Source organism: Lontra canadensis, unplaced genomic scaffold (genome assembly GCF_010015895.1).
Source record: "Lontra canadensis isolate GAN:19392208 unplaced genomic scaffold, GSC_riverotter_1.0 scaffold17, whole genome shotgun sequence".
Taxonomy (NCBI): domain Eukaryota; kingdom Metazoa; phylum Chordata; class Mammalia; order Carnivora; family Mustelidae; genus Lontra; species Lontra canadensis.
The window spans coordinates 3,009,267-3,025,154 of record NW_022631011.1 but is presented as its reverse complement, the minus strand read 5'-3'; the positions used below and the strand labels follow the sequence as shown (position 1 = coordinate 3,025,154).

At 45.6% G+C, this 15,888-nt stretch overlaps 1 protein-coding gene across 8 annotated transcripts in view; it reads left to right on the top strand.

The window, feature by feature from the left end:
• Positions 1 to 15,888, top strand: part of SETBP1 (SET binding protein 1) — a 359,547-nt gene that overhangs the window by 12,953 nt on the left and 330,706 nt on the right. For 4 of the 8 annotated variants that reach the window (XM_032859503.1, XM_032859505.1, XM_032859504.1 and 1 more), the window contains one exon: positions 7,485 to 8,141. In XM_032859503.1, coding sequence (XP_032715394.1) covers positions 7,656 to 8,141 — 486 coding nt within the window. In that variant the 5' untranslated portion in view covers positions 7,485 to 7,655. Of the gene's footprint in view, positions 1 to 3,261; positions 3,399 to 3,422; positions 3,550 to 3,591; positions 3,615 to 7,484; positions 8,142 to 15,888 lie in introns of those variants that run through there. The other 4 variants (XM_032859507.1, XM_032859506.1, XM_032859510.1 and 1 more) reach the window with 3 other exon arrangements.

The following is a 15,888-nucleotide window of genomic DNA, read 5'->3' as shown; positions in this document are numbered from 1 at the left end:
TCATTCTTTGCTGTGGGCCACTGGTGTGTTTGTAGGGTTCGAGAGCCATGGTGCAGAGCTGCCCTTGCCCTCATTGACTGAGAGCTGAGTAAGGGTTGGGTCACTTGATCAATTTATCAGTGTTTATGGAGCATTTACTCTGGGCATTTCTGCAGCAGGAAGGATTTCAAGGATGCATCACTCAGAGTCATGGGTACCTTAGTCAAATCGCTTTTGGTGGCCTCTGACACAGTCTCTCATTCAGCATTTACTCAGTGAATAATTTGGAGTGTTGCTCCATGGATCAGGGGCTGTGCTAGGCTCTGGGGATTCCACGGTGAGCCAAGCAGATACAACTCTTACCCTCAGGGGTTTACCATCTAGTGCAGCAGGAGACAGTGTACAGAGTTACAACCAAGAGCATCATGCGTGTTTATAAAATATAATAAATGCCAGTGAGGAAAAGCTCTATGCTTTAAAGGCACAAAATAGGGACTCCTGATACAGTTGTGAAGCTCAGGGAAGTGCCGTTTGACCTGGGTCTGAGTAATGAAGACCTTAACTCAAGGGGACAGGAGGAGGTTCCAAGGCTCATGCCAAATCCGTCAAATGAGAAGGGCCACTTCTGACTCCCCACCTAAATACCTTAGGTGACATAAAGAAAGATGAACACTCATCTATCCCCAAAACCAAAGTCAGACTGCCAATCTCCTGAAAGTATCTGAGAAGGGACTCTTACAGCTTTAGGCCAGTGAGCCTAGGTTGAAACACATTAGCTTCCCTATCTGTGGTGAGGTAGAATTACACCCCATCCTTTTATACCATTTGCCTTCTAAGATTAGAAATGCCTAATTTCTGTTAACTAGAAAAATCAGCAGTCATCAGGTCTCCTGCATGGGCGACTTGAATAAGGCAGCATCCCTCCTACCATTGTTATACATAGTATCAAAGTCTACAGCTTTCAGGAAACAAATGGATGAGGTGGAAGGAGGGAGGTTTGGGAGGAGTGGAAGCAAGGCATTGACTTCTGGGCATAGATGGCTCAAGTCCAGCTCTAAGGGAGATATAAAGAGCCTTGTCACAGGGCCTAGTAGGCATTTCAGCTCTTTAGCGTTTCAGAGCATCTGAAGAAGAAGAAGAAGCCCTCAGAGTCCAGCAAAATAGTCACAGGTAGATGTCTACTGTCAGTGGTGTTCTAGTATATGCTTAATGCCTTGATCTCCAGGTTTGTTTTTAAGCTGCGATTTGTGGAGTTTGCTGATTCCTGTGGTGTAAACGCTCCTACCACAGCAGGTTTTCAAGCTACCAGCCCGACCCCATTGCATGTGGAGTTGGGAAGAGAGATACAGGACAGGCTCTCAGGGGCTGGCTCTGGCCCACTGCTGTTACTGTTGGTGAGAATCTGAGATGATGGGTCACTGATAACAGCCATAGCCCTAGAGAAGGAGGATTTGAGTGCCTTCCAGATGGATGGAACGTAGAGTCCAAAGCAGCCCAGTGCTTTCTCTGTAGGTCAAGATTACTCTGTAGGACACTCTCCTCATTGAGAACATGAGCAAAGAGAAAGAACCAATATGAGGCCTTAGAGCGAAAAATACCCAAGTAAGGTAAAAGGAACAGTATCATGAACATCAATTATTACAACCGCAAAATAAGAATTTTAGGAAGATGCCAGATATCTGCACAGGAAGAAACGTGGCCCTGCTGGGCTAGGAGCACAAAGTAACAGAGGGAGGACGCTGGGACGAAAAGGCATCAGAGTCAGCTGGAAGGAGCATGAATGAGGTAGAGAAAGAAGGCCAGGATACAAACTGTGTAATAGCAGACTGAGACATCCACGGGAAATCGAATTCCGTTGCTATTATGGAGGGTAGTTTTAGGGTTTGTGCTCACTCCCATAGTGCAAAATCAAGAAATGGAAACATGAGAGAGAAAATGAGGGCAACAGAGGACAAAGATGGAAGTCTAAAGTGAGGGTTCTGGGGAAAAATTGAGAAAGAAGCCTAAGGCATTGGATAGAAGAAATATCTAAAGGAATGATCGAAGAGGATATTCCCAAACTAGGAAGAACCTGCCTCTGTAAATCCAAAAGGCTCATCATATTGTGGGAAAAATAAAAGGAACGAGATCCATGCTATACTCATTTTGTCATTAATAAAATTCTAATGTAATGGAGGGAAAATCTTCGACTATAACAGCATAAAACAAGGTGCCTACAAAGGAAATAGACCAGGCCGGCCTCCATTTTCTTCTCTGTTACTTCAAATGTTAGAAGACCATCTTCAGAGTTTTGAGGGAGAGAGGTCCTAGCCCAAGGATTATGCTTTTGCAGATAAAGACGGAAGAAGTACCTTATGGGGATTCGCAGAGCACTGAACTGACTGCAGTGGGGCTTCAGGGGAAGCGTTCTGGGGGAGCGGGGAAGGTCAGGAATGACGGGGAGGACTCTTCCCATATTTGTGATTGTTTGCCTCTAAGACTGTATGGGGTACAAGAGTTATTTTTATTTTTATAAGGAACATGTGGTTCTATTAAAAAAAGAAAGATAAAAGCTATAACCTAATAAGGTAGATCTGGAAGACATTTGTTCCATCTTGTTGATGAGACATAGCGGCCAAGAGAGTGCTTATGAAGGCTCCTACTTGACAGGATTAGGTCCAGAATCCACATGTTTTGAGTTCTGTTAAATACGCCACGCGCTCTGCCGGTTCCACCATATTGTCTCTTTGGAAGGCAGCAGTCGTGCTGATGGATGGCCTGCGTGTGGGTAGTGCCCTGGGAGCAGAGCAGATGGGAGAGGTGGATGATGGTCAACCAGCATTTCTTGAGTGTCCAGTATGTGCTAGGCACTGTGCTAGACACGGGGATTGCCAGCATGAAGAAAGAATGTATTCCCTGGGACTCATTCAGGTTCTGAGACACGTCTAGCCAAGCAGGATTCCCCTGATCCCTCAGAGAAATAATTCTGAAGGTTCATACCGTCTAATTTGGAGTGCCCCCATAGGTCCGTGGCTGTGTAGGGTAAAGTTAGAGGCTTGAGTCTGGAAGAGCCCTTGCTCCATTCATTGCTGAGATAAGTACGGAGTAAGGGACTCCAAGTGGCCTGTGTAACAGTCACTGTGGGTGGCAGAGCCAGGCAGGAGCAGAGGGCAAGTACCCGGACTCCTCCCCACCATGTTCTTTTCTAACTCACCACCCTGGTTCTCGCCCTTCTGTTTCCATGGGACCTGCTGGGCAGTTATTTCCTTAGCAAGTCTGATTCCTCCTATCCCCTGCCACCAGGTCCTGCAGGCAGCCACGGAAGGGTTAACTTTAGTTGGACTGGGAGCCGGAGCCAAGTACAGAGTGTCCATTGTGCACCCGCCCCCTCCGCCCCCTTCCAAGGAGTCACTGACTGCTGGAATGTGACAAGGCGAAAGGTGTTCACCTTGCATTGGCTTCCCTCCTCTGTGAGTGTGCAAGTGGGTGCTTGTGCTCACGCTCACATGTTGGCAGGGGTGCACCGCAGGAGAACTCTCAATTGTCTCCCAGACTCACCAAAAAAAGCGAACTGTGAATTTGGGGTGTCAGGTATGTGCTGGGAAGAAGGCAAAGGAAGAACAACAGCTCTGTGTGCTGGTGAAGTAAACAGACAGGTTGGGTTTCTTTGCTCTTCACTTTTGAAAGCTTCTTTTTATTTTTTTTAAGGTGAGGGGTGCGTGTGGACATTGGGGGGCTAGATTGTAATCATCAGCGTGGACCACGTGAATTTTGCAGAGGGTGCTTGAGCGGGCAGAGCTACAGTGGGAGTCCTTAGGACCACAAGACTTGGACTAGCTGTCAGGGAGCTAATTCATTTTCTTTCAGAGAGAACTTGAAGTCCTTCAGGGGCCCCGTCCTGCACTGGGTGCTGAAGCGAATGTAAGAGTTGTAAACCACATTTCGTCCCAGCCTAAGACTGAATTGCAGTCGAGGAAGGGAAATACAATTTGTGTACTCAAAACAGCTAGAAGACAATGCAAGACTAAGATTTAGTGGCAAGCTATGCAGCCGGGTGCAGTGTAAGACAGGCCAGGGCGTGGAGGCAGAGGTCCAGAGTTTATAAAATGTTGCCATGGAGAAGTGAAGACTTGGGCATTGACCTCGAAATATGGGAAGGTTTCGGATCTGTTTGTTTGTTTGTTTGTTCATTCCTTCTTGTGACAGACATTGGGAGAGGACCAACTGTATGCCAGTCATTGCGTGGGTAGGTAGAAGGGGATATAGGAAAAGATCCTGTAAAAATACCGAGGAGGAAGACTTCTGTGTGTGTGTAATGCCACTGTGGGGACTGGTTTGATTTGAACAGGGAATGCGAGTTGGTGGCCAATGAGCCCTAAGACTGGATTCTTAAGGTGAGACCAGTGTGCAGAGACTGGAAGTGATGTGCTCCTGAACCCTGGGATGATTGAAAGTGCATTACTGTTTGATCTCTGGTATTTATCATGTCATAGTCAGACTGCCCTGGTTCAAGTCCCTGTGCAGCAAGAATTGAATTTCTGATGTGCCTCCTCCTGGTCCCCCTGCCTCTACTATCAGGTTCCATTAATTCATCCCTTAAACTACATGCTGGAATTATCTTCCTAAAGCGCAGCTTTGATAGTGCCCCTTTCCTACTGACATCCCTTAAATGGCTTGCCATTACCTGTAAGATAAAATCCAACTCATTAACATAGCAGGCAAGGGTGTCCCTGATTTGGCTGTACCCTTTATCTCCAGCTTTACCTTCCACCGGTCCCTATTTGGTACAGCACCTCTTGGCTGAAAATCAGCAAGATGCCCTTTCCTGAGCGTCACCCTGCAAGCTCCTGCCCCAGGCCTTGCCTCATGCTGTCCCTTGTGTCTTCCTTCTTCCCACTCTACCTGTTGCTGAAGCCCTTGAAGGTCAAAGCCAGATTCTGTGCTCTCCTTGACGCCTTTCCCTGTGCTTTCCTGTCGATTTATCTCTACTTTGCCCAAGGAGGAAACATTTTTCTCTTTCCTTTGTTTCTCTCCTTTACTATCGCTCATGTAAATATCTGCTCTGTTTCAGTCATTTTCCAGATCCCTCTTCAAGAATAGAAGCTCCCTGAGGAAAGAGACTGTATTTTCCTTGTTATCTTAGGATCTTGACTAGAGGAGAACTGAAAAACAGATTGTTGGATTTTCATGTTTGGCAAACCTTTTATGACTTGAGCTTGAAGTTTTGGGGTGTGGTCTTCTACATCAGTTAGTTAACGATTTCTACCTTCAAACCTAAGGAATTCTGAAGGGAATCTTTTTTTGAATGGAAGATACTGTCTTCATAATATGCCCATTACACACTGCTCTCCATTCCCCTGCAGTTAGATTTCATCACCTCTTTTTCATCACAGATCCTGCAGTAGTCATTCAAAGTTCCAAATGGATTTCATTTAGGAACTTTTAGTGGAGAACTTGCCTCACTTTTTCTCTGACACAAGGATAGTTTCATCGTACATACCTGGGAATTAAAAGGTAATGTTGAAGATTCCTGCCAGGGGAAGTAAACCACCAGGTACTACCATAAAGCATGGTTTGCAGTTCGGACGGATTTGGGGTACAAGCTGAGAAAGATCTGCTGGACGATTGCTGCTTGACAAATAGGAACACATTCTAAGGCATCCGGATGTCTCCTCCAACAGCTAGTATGGTGTTTGATGCCAAAATGAATGTTGACTTGAATCCGACTTTTGAAAAATTATATAAAGTTTTGGGGTGGTAGGCAGACAAGTCTAGATGAGACAAATAATCTTATAAGTAAAAGAATCTTCAGTGGTCATTGGGTCTCACTGCCCTTCCCTGCCCCTAAGTGGGGACTTGGTCCCTTTTATAGCCTGGGGCACAGGTGGCTGTTCAGTCTTTGTGTGGAAGATTCAGGGAAGACGCTCTTACTCTCACTCTGTCAGCCTCTTCTCTTCTAGAAATGCTGTGTTCACTGGGTTTTCCCCTAAGAGGAAGCAGTTGTGAATGTGTCTTTCTGCAGGGCCGAGCAGTTTCCAGGAGCCGAATACGCGCCTGGGTTCCTCTGGGGAGCAGGTTCACGGCTGAAACCCTGGCCACCTTGCTGGCTAGCTTCCTCACAGGATGTCGGCTGAAAATGTCCTGATTCCAGAGGGAGAAAATGCATGCCCAGTCTCCAGGCTTTGTTTTCAGCTGTTCTGAGTGTGCCTTTGCAATTGTTGTTGGGCATTTTCTGGTCAGCACAGGTGTTGGTTAATACCTTATACGTTGCTGGGCTCCAAGGTAGAAACCGAAGGTGTGCGGTGGTAATGTCTTCTGCTGGGAAACCTCAGCGTTTTGAGTCACTTAAGAAGGCTCGAGTGTGATCTCGCCTATAGCCTAGGGGTGGAAGGAGACAGAGTATTGGAGTTTTGTGTGGCCCCAGGGCTCTCAGTTTTCTCTTGAGGATGAGCGTTGAGCTTCCTTTGGGGCTTTGAAGATGATGAGTCTGAAATTGGGACTAATGGGACATGTGGTGAATAAGGGTGAGGGATAGTTTAGCTGGTCCTGTGATGGTCTGACCCTACTGATGTTTCTAGTTTCCTCTGGGAGGAAGGAGAATCAAAGCGTCCGGGTTGGAGAGGTGGAGAGGTGGGGAGAACCATTCCTGACATTTCCAAAGGCCTGTGAAATGCTGCCTTCCTCTCTCTCTTTTCTCTTTTTTGTTGCCACGAAGACAGAATGCTACTTCGTTTAAGGACCAGAAAGGGAATTAAAACTGTCTTGAATGGCTATTTTTATCTAAATAATTGATCATGATTAAATATCTTTTGTGTAGACAGAAACATTTTTAGCGATTGTTTTGCATTAATCACAGCATTCGAACTGATTCTCCACTGAAGTCCTTATGTTTTTCTTTCAAGCCTGCATCTAAGCTCTTCGTTTGTTTTAAGAAATAAAGATAATTTTGTGTAATTGAAATAATTTAGCATGAAAATGATAAAGAAAGAATGGTCAGGAGGTTAGCTAAGTGTGCTTCCTCCAAGATGATGGAGGGCTTCGCCCTGGCATCTCAGGGGCGGGGGAGGTGGGGGGGGTAGTGTTCAGTTTGCAAACTGTTCTTCACCTGTAAGAGGGAAGTGGTGCGAGAAGTCAGCCCAGCCCCGTCCCACAGACCTGCCTCAACACTTCAGACTTCCCTTTCGTCATGGTTGGTTTGATGGTGACTCAGCTCACTGTGGCTTCAGTATAAAAAACTTCTAGCCTGTTATTGGACTGGAGGACTGGCTTCTCTTATCTTTATTCTTGGGCCCACAGCCATAAAAATTAACAATTCAATGAAGGGCTGTGTGTGTGTGTGTGCGCGCGTGTGTGCGTGTGTGCGTGTCTGCCTCCCTCACTGCCAATAGAATCCAATTTGGGGATATGCATTTTTTTTTCCCCCTGATGGCCATAGATTAGAGGGAAGGGGCTTCTGGAACTTAGACTGAGTTCTTTTTGAGGTCATTTTCCTTCCTGCCATGACTAATTATCTCTCTGCTTCTCAGTTGCAGATCTGACCTCTTCTGAACACGTGGCCGTGTCTCCATCCCTGGGACTCTGAACCCAGCAGCTGGACCACTTTGTCCTTGGGATTTTGGGTGTCCTCTCTTCTTATCTTTCCCCTTTCCTCTCTTCCCTCCCACCTCCTGAGAACTCCTGAAGACTGTAGGATTGTCATGGAGTCCAGGGAAATCTTAAGCAGCTCCCGGCAAAGGGGGGACGAGTCGGAATTCCTGCCTGTCTCCTCGGCCAAGCCCCCAACTGCCCCTGGCTGTGCAGGAGAACCTTTGCTCTCTGCTCCAGGAACTGGGAAGGGGATCCCAGTGGGCGGAGAACGCATGGAGCCAGAGGAAGAGGATGAACTGGGCTCAGGGCGGGATGTGGATTCCAACTCAAATGCAGACAGCGAGAAATGGGTTGCAGGAGATGGCCTGGAAGAACAGGAATTTTCTATCAAGGAGGCAAACTTTACAGAGGGCAGTCTGAAGCTGAAGATTCAGACCACCAAGCGGGCTAAGAAACCCCCAAAGAATCTGGAGAACTATATATGCCCACCTGAGATCAAGATCACCATTAAGCAATCTGGTGACCAGAAGGTGTCCCGTGCTGGGAAAAATAGCAAAGCCACAAAGGAGGAGGAAAGAAGCCACTCCAAAAAGAAGGTAGGGAGCGCTGTTTTATAGTTTCTTTGTTTGTTTGTTTATTCATCTTTGCCATTCTCCCTCCAACTGTTAAAGGTCTGTGTGCTTCTTACTTATTTTGGAATTATCAATTTCTTTGATGGAATACTCAATGCCTTCCAGGAGAAATGCCTCTGATATCTTGGTGTAGTTTCTAATTTATTATTATCTTCTACCCATATGAAAATCAATAGCTACTGGAATGATAATTCTGGAGCATTCCTATTTATTGTGTAGCTGCCAAGTGACTGGGTCAGACCTGGCTAAGCTGTGACAAAATATTTGCATCTTTTCATATAGTTAACAGTGGGATGTTAAAAGTTTTTGGGCAGTCACAATAGTCACGGACCTATATAACCTCCTTTTGGTTTCAGTTACCGCTGTAAGTCTTTCTAAAACAGGCAAGTCACTCGCTGGACTGAGGAAGCCATCTTCATAGTGATTTAGGCTGTTAGACAGCTCAGAGATTCATTGCTCTGAAAACCGCTGGTGAGCCCTAGGAGCTCAAGCTGGAGAAAGAAAAAGGGGCAGGGGACTGACCCGAATCTTTGTTTAACACAGTGTAGATTTTTAAAGATTGGGTGTTGAATGACCTTGGTTGGCAGTCACTTTCCTCCTGAAAGTCAAACAGGTGGCAAGCAGCTCTCTAGATGATTGCTGGTGACATTTGGTTGGGAATGAATGGGTCCAGGTTTCATTGTATTTATATCACAGAGTGTTACATTGACCTCCCTTCTTCAAAGTGGTATGGCACTCGGCCGGCCGTGATAGCAGGGGATGGCCCTAGTCTGGGAAGTGTTTGTCCCCAAAACTTGCTGGGGCTCATGAATGCCTCTGAAAGGAGCACTGTTGTTTTCAGAGGTTTCGGGTTCAGGGTGGTATGAGTTCATCAGCATCTTTGTAACTTTCCCCCACATCTTATTTATTTGGGCTCTAGACATGATGGATTAGCTAAAAATAGCACATATGAATGACCCTCTCTCCTTTCTGACTCAGATAATCTGTAACGTTTCTGTTACTAGTGGTTTTTGAGCTTCTCAATAGTCGCTCTCAATAGAACCGCTAGGAATCTTGTTCTTTCTTTGGTGTGGGGCTTGTGTCCTTCCTCATGCTAAGTGTTTTGACTGATGTGTTGCATTTAAAATCCAAAGACTTGGATGAGAAGAGGTTTCCTAGGGTGACCAGTACCTTCCAGTTTGTTCAGACTATCACAGTTTTAAAACCCAAAGTCCTGCATACAGGAGCCCCCTCAGTCTTGGGCAAGCCGGGACAATTGGTCATCTTATTTTAACATTTGAAACATGTAATAATTTTTAGAAGCTAGCTTGTTTTTACAGGGCAGAGAGGTAGGGTTTTCCCTCGCCTTCCTCATGAAAAGTTGCGGTGATTTCTGGGGTCTCTGTCATAAAACCAAAGATTATCTAGATGCTTGTGGAAACTTCAGAAATACTTGCAAGAGACTGCAACCGTTCAAATTAGGCTACACTTAGAAAGTGAGGCTTTGCTTTGGAGTTTGGTCTCTTCAGCTTTGAAAATGAGTATCTTTGTCTCTGGCCACTGAGATGGCCAGTTCTTTGTGTATTGTTGGATTTTTGTGTGGGTGGGTAGTCTTGAAAACTGTGCTAACTGTTTTCCCTCCATCCCCCTCACTGCCAGGACTTGAGCAACAGCCCACAGTTTGGGGTGTGCAAACTCAAATTCATTACCCTAGAAAGAGCTCCCTTGTCCTGATCAGGTATGACTTTACATACAGCCACAGAACTGTTCCTAAAGGTAACCTTCTGCCTCTTGGAATGCTCCAGAATAAAACTCTGGATTTTATGACATGGGGATGATTTCAAAGCTACAATGTGCAATTTGAATTTCTCAAGCTTGTCATCCTCACCCAAAAAGCTGGATGCCCTTTGTGTACTTTATTGGAAAGAGGTGAAATCACTTCTTTGAATGGGTGACTTATCAAGTAAGTGTTTCTAAGTCTTAGAAATTGGAAAGGACAGAAAGGAAGGGGAAGGACTGAAATTCAGCTCATGGTGCTGTGTTATGCTGACACTGTGATGGGAAGACCTACACAAATTTTAAATTCCTAAGAGCTTGCTTCACACTGTACTTCTCCATCATTCCTACCTTTATTTATGCCTGGAGCTGTTACTTTCCAGAAATGAATGCATGAAGTTATCAGTACTGAGCTTTAATCACTTGATAGATGGTAGAAACACTCTCTGATCCCTATTGGATCAGAGTGTTAACTTTATTACTCTGTGGAATTCCTATTGGTTTGAAAAGAGGGAGTTAGCAAAAGCCAAACTTGAGGTAGAGAAGTAGAAACCTCGCTTACTGTTTCAGTGCCGTGAACTTGGAGAATTTACTTATATCTATGAATCTGAAATATGTGATCAGTAACTTGGGATGGGGGCAAGGATGAGGATGGCATTTGGTAAGCAGTAGATGAGTGGTCTGACTCTACAATCTAGTCTTCTGGATTTTTTTTTTTTTTTAAGTACTCTACCTGCAACGTGGGCCTTGAACTCATCACTCTGAGATTAAGAGTCTCATGCTCTACTGACTGAGCCAGCCAGATGCCCCCTCCTTTTTTTAATGAGGCAAGCCACTCATTGAAGAAGTGTGGATGGAGTGGCCCCTGGGACTCAGGTCCTATATTGGGAGCAAGGAGGGAGGCTCTGTTGAGCTGATCCTTGAGTTGGTAGAGATGCCCGCTTGGGAATCACCTGAAAATATGTGCTGACTTAGAGCAGGGATCGGCAAATTAGTCTCTGGGCCAAATCTAGCTCCTGGCCTGTTTTTATACAGCCCACAGGCAAAGAATGGTTGGAAAAAAATCAAACAAAGAATAATATTTTGTAACATGTGAAAATTATATGAAATTTAAATTTCAGTGTCCGTAAATACAGTTCTGTTGGACTAGAGCCACATCCATTTGTTTACATTTTGTCTGTGACTGCTTTTGCGCTCAGACAGCAGAGTAGAGTGGTTGTGACAGAGACTGGATGTCCCACAAAGCTTAAACTATGTTCTATCTGGCCCGTACCAAAAAGGAAAAAAAAAATGTTGACCCTTGATTTAGGGACAGGACATAGCATTTCAGGATAACAAGGATTTTGTTTGGCTTTGTTTCTCATGATTCTTCCTCCAAACTTGGAGGCTGGGGGGAAACTGGGTGTTACATCATTATGTGCTTTTTTTTTTTTTTTCCCCAGACCAATTAATTTTGTTCAGCTCATTGTTTGACAGCCTTAGGCAAAGACAGCTTATACTGGATCCCAAATGATTTTCTTTTTCATTGGTTTTTGTAAAAAGCACACTCTTTAGGATAATGATAGCTTTCCTTACATATCACAGCTAGTGTTTTACTAGGCTAAGTGTATTTCTGCGTGTTCTGCTACTTTGGGGTGAAGGTGTCTATGTGTGGCATCCTCTAGAGCTTTATTCCAAGTTTCAAACTTGACACCAATCCTCCAGATCGGAGAGAGCCATTATAGATGTCCAGGCAACATGGTCCCTTGAGTGGTAGGATGGTAGGAGGGGACCCATGAGGATACCCCTTCACTGGCTCAAGGATGGATGGACTCTTTCTAACCAGGGGCTACGTCCCCTCTCTTCCATGTGAAATTAGGATGGCCACTGAAATGCTATATGGAGGTGGGTTTATGGTGAATAAATTTATGTAAGGTGTAAGAGCCACATTTGGTGAGAAGTGGAGGCCGAGAAGAGCATTCAGAACATATTCCAGAGCCTCAGAATCGTCCTTTGGATGGACCTGCATTGCAGATGGACTCAGTAAAGGCAACTCCCTCCTTACCACAATACTAGCATTGTTGCAATGTTAGACTTAGCCAGGCAAGTGCTGAAGTAACATAAGCTTCATGTAGTTCCCTTCTAGGTCACTCAGTCAAAACAATAGAAAACACAAGCCGGAATCTCTAGAAGCAAGTTCAAGTACAGCACGTGAGCATAGAATGTTCCAACAGTGACAGGTTTTGGAAAGGCTCTCAGCTAGACAGAGCTTAACAGCTCTCCTCTTTCCTGAGGACTTCCCATAGGAGTCAGGGACACCCGTAGCATGAGGAGAGGGGACTCCCTTCAGTGACCCAGGCTGGGAGATGCGGTTGGTAATCTGCACCAACTGGCTTGGTGGCTTTGCATCTGGAGTATAACCTTGTTGAAGCCCCAGTGTCTATATCTGTCAAATATAGATGCTAATTTCCACATGATATAACTCAGTGGAAGATTTTAGGAAGGATGTGTAATTGACAGAGCACACATTGTAATAAACAGTTCGGATCTGTGGAGCTTGTGGCAGGCCCACTGCTAACTATTTTATGTGGATTCACCTTCACTGTTCGTCCTTCCAACAGTCTTGCCAGGCAGATATTACCCACTTATAGATGAGGAAGTTGAGGCTCATTTGCTTCAAAAAAGCAGGCACCCAAATGGGCAGTGTTGGTCTTTGAAGCCGGTTCTTCTGTACCCCAAAGCTGTGGCTGTATTCCAGTCCCAAAGTGACCACACTCTAAAAGACCCTGGAAGGTAGGGATCTAAGCGCTGGGACATTTCTTGCACACCTTCCATATTAGTTAGGGTGACAGAATCATCATCCGGTATATCGTCCTTAATTCCAAGTGTTCCAGGATGTTGGAGAGAAAAATTCAAAGCCTCATGAGTTAAAGTCTTGTTTTTTGTTTTTCCTTTGTTCTTCTTTTGACCAAAATACAACTTCTGTTTCATTTCTTTGGATTTAGCTTTCCCTTTTCGCAGCTTCATCAGGAGAACCTATTTCCTCCAACAGCAAGGACTTTAACCTTATATCCACCAGTGACCTGCTGTGGTCCTAGAAACATGCTTGGGATTTGTTCTTGGGAGTCCCCCCTACACCATCTTCATATGCTTGTGGAAAGATGCTAGCATTCTGCTCTGAGCACTTCTGACCCTCTCTTAGGAAGTTCAGTAAGTTGGGCATTCATTTGCTTATTCTTTAAATAGTATTTTTTTTGGTACCAAACACAAAGTTTGGATGTAGATGGGAAGCGAGGTTGGCATCAGATCACGGGGAGTGATGAACGTCACATAAGTAACTGGGTTTGCGTTCAAGTTGGTAAGTGATGGGAATGCTCAGTGGACTTTGAACTGGGGCAAGGGAAGGGTTGGGGGCTCAGGGAACATAATGACAGTGATTCAGGGCAGAGAAACTTAAAGCGGAGCCTATAGGTAACACTAATGTTGTGAGAGTTCTCCATTTTTTCCATAGGGTGTGGAAAGGCACATTTCTCTCTCAAGCCTCTGTGGTCATAGCATTTTGGTGTATCAGGTAGATGAAAGCGGGTGTGGGGAAGGGGAAGAAGGTAGCTCAGAATGCCTGATACCTGACCGCCATGCCCATCATCTCCTCCACTCTGGCGGTGGCCCTGGGCATCCGGCAGAGAGCCTTCCGCCCTCTTTGTGCCGCAGGTGTCCTTCCCTTGCCATCGTTTTGCCCAGCAGCCTCTCTGGTCCCTCCTGTACATCACTTTACTGTGGGCTTGCCCTCCCTTCTTCTGGGGGTGAGAAGGTGGTCTTTTCCAATTCTGGGGCTATGAGCTTCTTCCCCCCACAGGACCCTGGACTCAACCTGATAGGAGAGCAGGGCTTGCCAGATTTTCTTCACAAGAGGCTGAATTTCCCTTCTTGTTTAATTTTATGTTTTCTCTCTATAGAATTTTTTTTAAGGAGCACGTTCCTAGTTCTTAGGAACTAAGAACTTCAGTTTGCCTGAAAATTTTCTCTCCTGATAGGTTTCTCTCAGTTATTTTATAGCTAAAAGCTGCATGAAGGGTGGTGAATGACCCTCTCTGCCAAGTATTTGTCTCCAAGAGGCCACAGGTGGCATTTGACATCTGGAGCTGAACATGTAGGGGACGGAACATTGGACTTGGGAGCAGGAGACCTGGACGCCAGCTCTGTCTCTGTCACTGACAATTTCGGCAAGATTGATTCACCTTCCTGAGTCTCAGTTTCTCCATGTTAAAAAAAAAAAAAAAAAAAAAAGGAAGGAAGGAAGAAAAGAATAAACCCAAACCAGCTTCTGACCTCTGCAGTCTTAATTTCTGTTTCAGAACTGGAACTTTAAGAGCCATTCTGCCAGATGGGGCAAGTCTTTCTCTTTAACAAAACTAGTTACTATAAACCAAAAATTTGACCTCTCTTTGGACCCGCTGTTCCATCATCAGATTATTTCCTTTCTGTCCCAGTGTCACAAGGCCCATGATCATGGGAGCAAGTGTCGGAGTTGAGTTTAGAAAGGGGTGAGATTTACCAAACTTGTGTTCCATGACTATATTCTGGGAACCTTTGGTTCTTCCTTCCCTTTTAGTATTTTTCCTTTTTTGCTTCTCTGTATTTGGGGTTGTCTGGTGGGGGGGTTACAGCACCATGCTGGTTCTTTCCCTCTTGTTTGTGACATTACTTTGGTTGTCAGTCTCACTTTGGACATCCCCAGGGAACATTCTTCAGTGAACGCCATGCTATTGCAGAGAACCTGGCAGTCTTCAGCAGGGAAAGTGTGTCCTGTTCTGATGAAGAGCCCTTCACTCCCTGAAGTAAGGAATAAGGGATCTGTTAGCAAGAGTTCCTGCCCCAAGAGTGGATTGGAGGTTAGATCCCCTGTATCGTGGACTGGGTTCCATCTGTCTTTGGAGGAGGAGAACCAGCCTTAAAAAAAAAAAAAAAAAAAAGGGCAATGCAACTGAAGAATTACTTAACCTCTTGAAACTAGATCCCAATTATGTGAAAATCAGGGATAATAGCAGCACCCCTCCTCGTTGGTGTCTTGTGGGGATGGAAGGGCCTGTGGGCGCTTAGCACAGCCTCTCACTCAGTTTGCCTTACCTGGACTAACGTCCACCTCACTGGGGCCACAGGACCTTCCTCAGTGACCTACAGTGGTTCCGGGCTGCTGGCGGGGTCGGGGGGAGGGGTTGTCTCAGAAGCCCCGGTTTCCCTAGGCTGATTCTGCTTTCCTAGGGCCACAGGCTGTGTTGAATTGTGCTTGCTGGCCAGCAGTGCCACTGTCTCGTTTCTGATCCCTCCACAAGCCTCAAACTGACAGAGCAGATCACCAGTGGGTTGGGTGGTGTTTTTTTGTTTGTTTGTTTTGTTTTGTTTTGGTCATGGTGGGGATTGCCACGGGGATTTATTTAGAGATGGTTCAAAGGTCTTTCATCTCTGTGGTCATTTATCTGCTGAACCAGGATTGCTGCTGAGCTCAAAGCTTGACTCAAAATGAAAGTGTTAAAGCCGTGTCCTAAGAACAACCAAGTGGGGTTCAGTGGGTGCTGCCTTCTCCCCTGGCTGCTTTTCCGGCATTTGCAGAGTCTCCCCCTTCTCTGTCACTGCGATTTCACATCCTCAGAAAGTTCTCTCAGAGCTGTATTTCCGGTTGATCTTCAGTTGCATTGCCCTTTTTTTTTTTTTTTTTAAATTTGTAATAAAAGGCGAGAGAAGCAATCCCTTTTGGGTCTGCTCTACCCTGTCCTTTGATTCTTCTAATTCCTGCAACTTTAAGTTCAAACGTCCTGCCTTCAAAGCACTGCATGTGGGACGTCCTAGGCCATCCCAGGATGTCCCCTGCCTGCCTGCCTTGTGTGTGGGACATGAGTGGCTTTGGTCAGGAAGTCATTGGGCCTAGGCAAGGGCATAGGCCGAGAGCCCAGGGATGTGGCAGGAAGGTTCTCAGAGC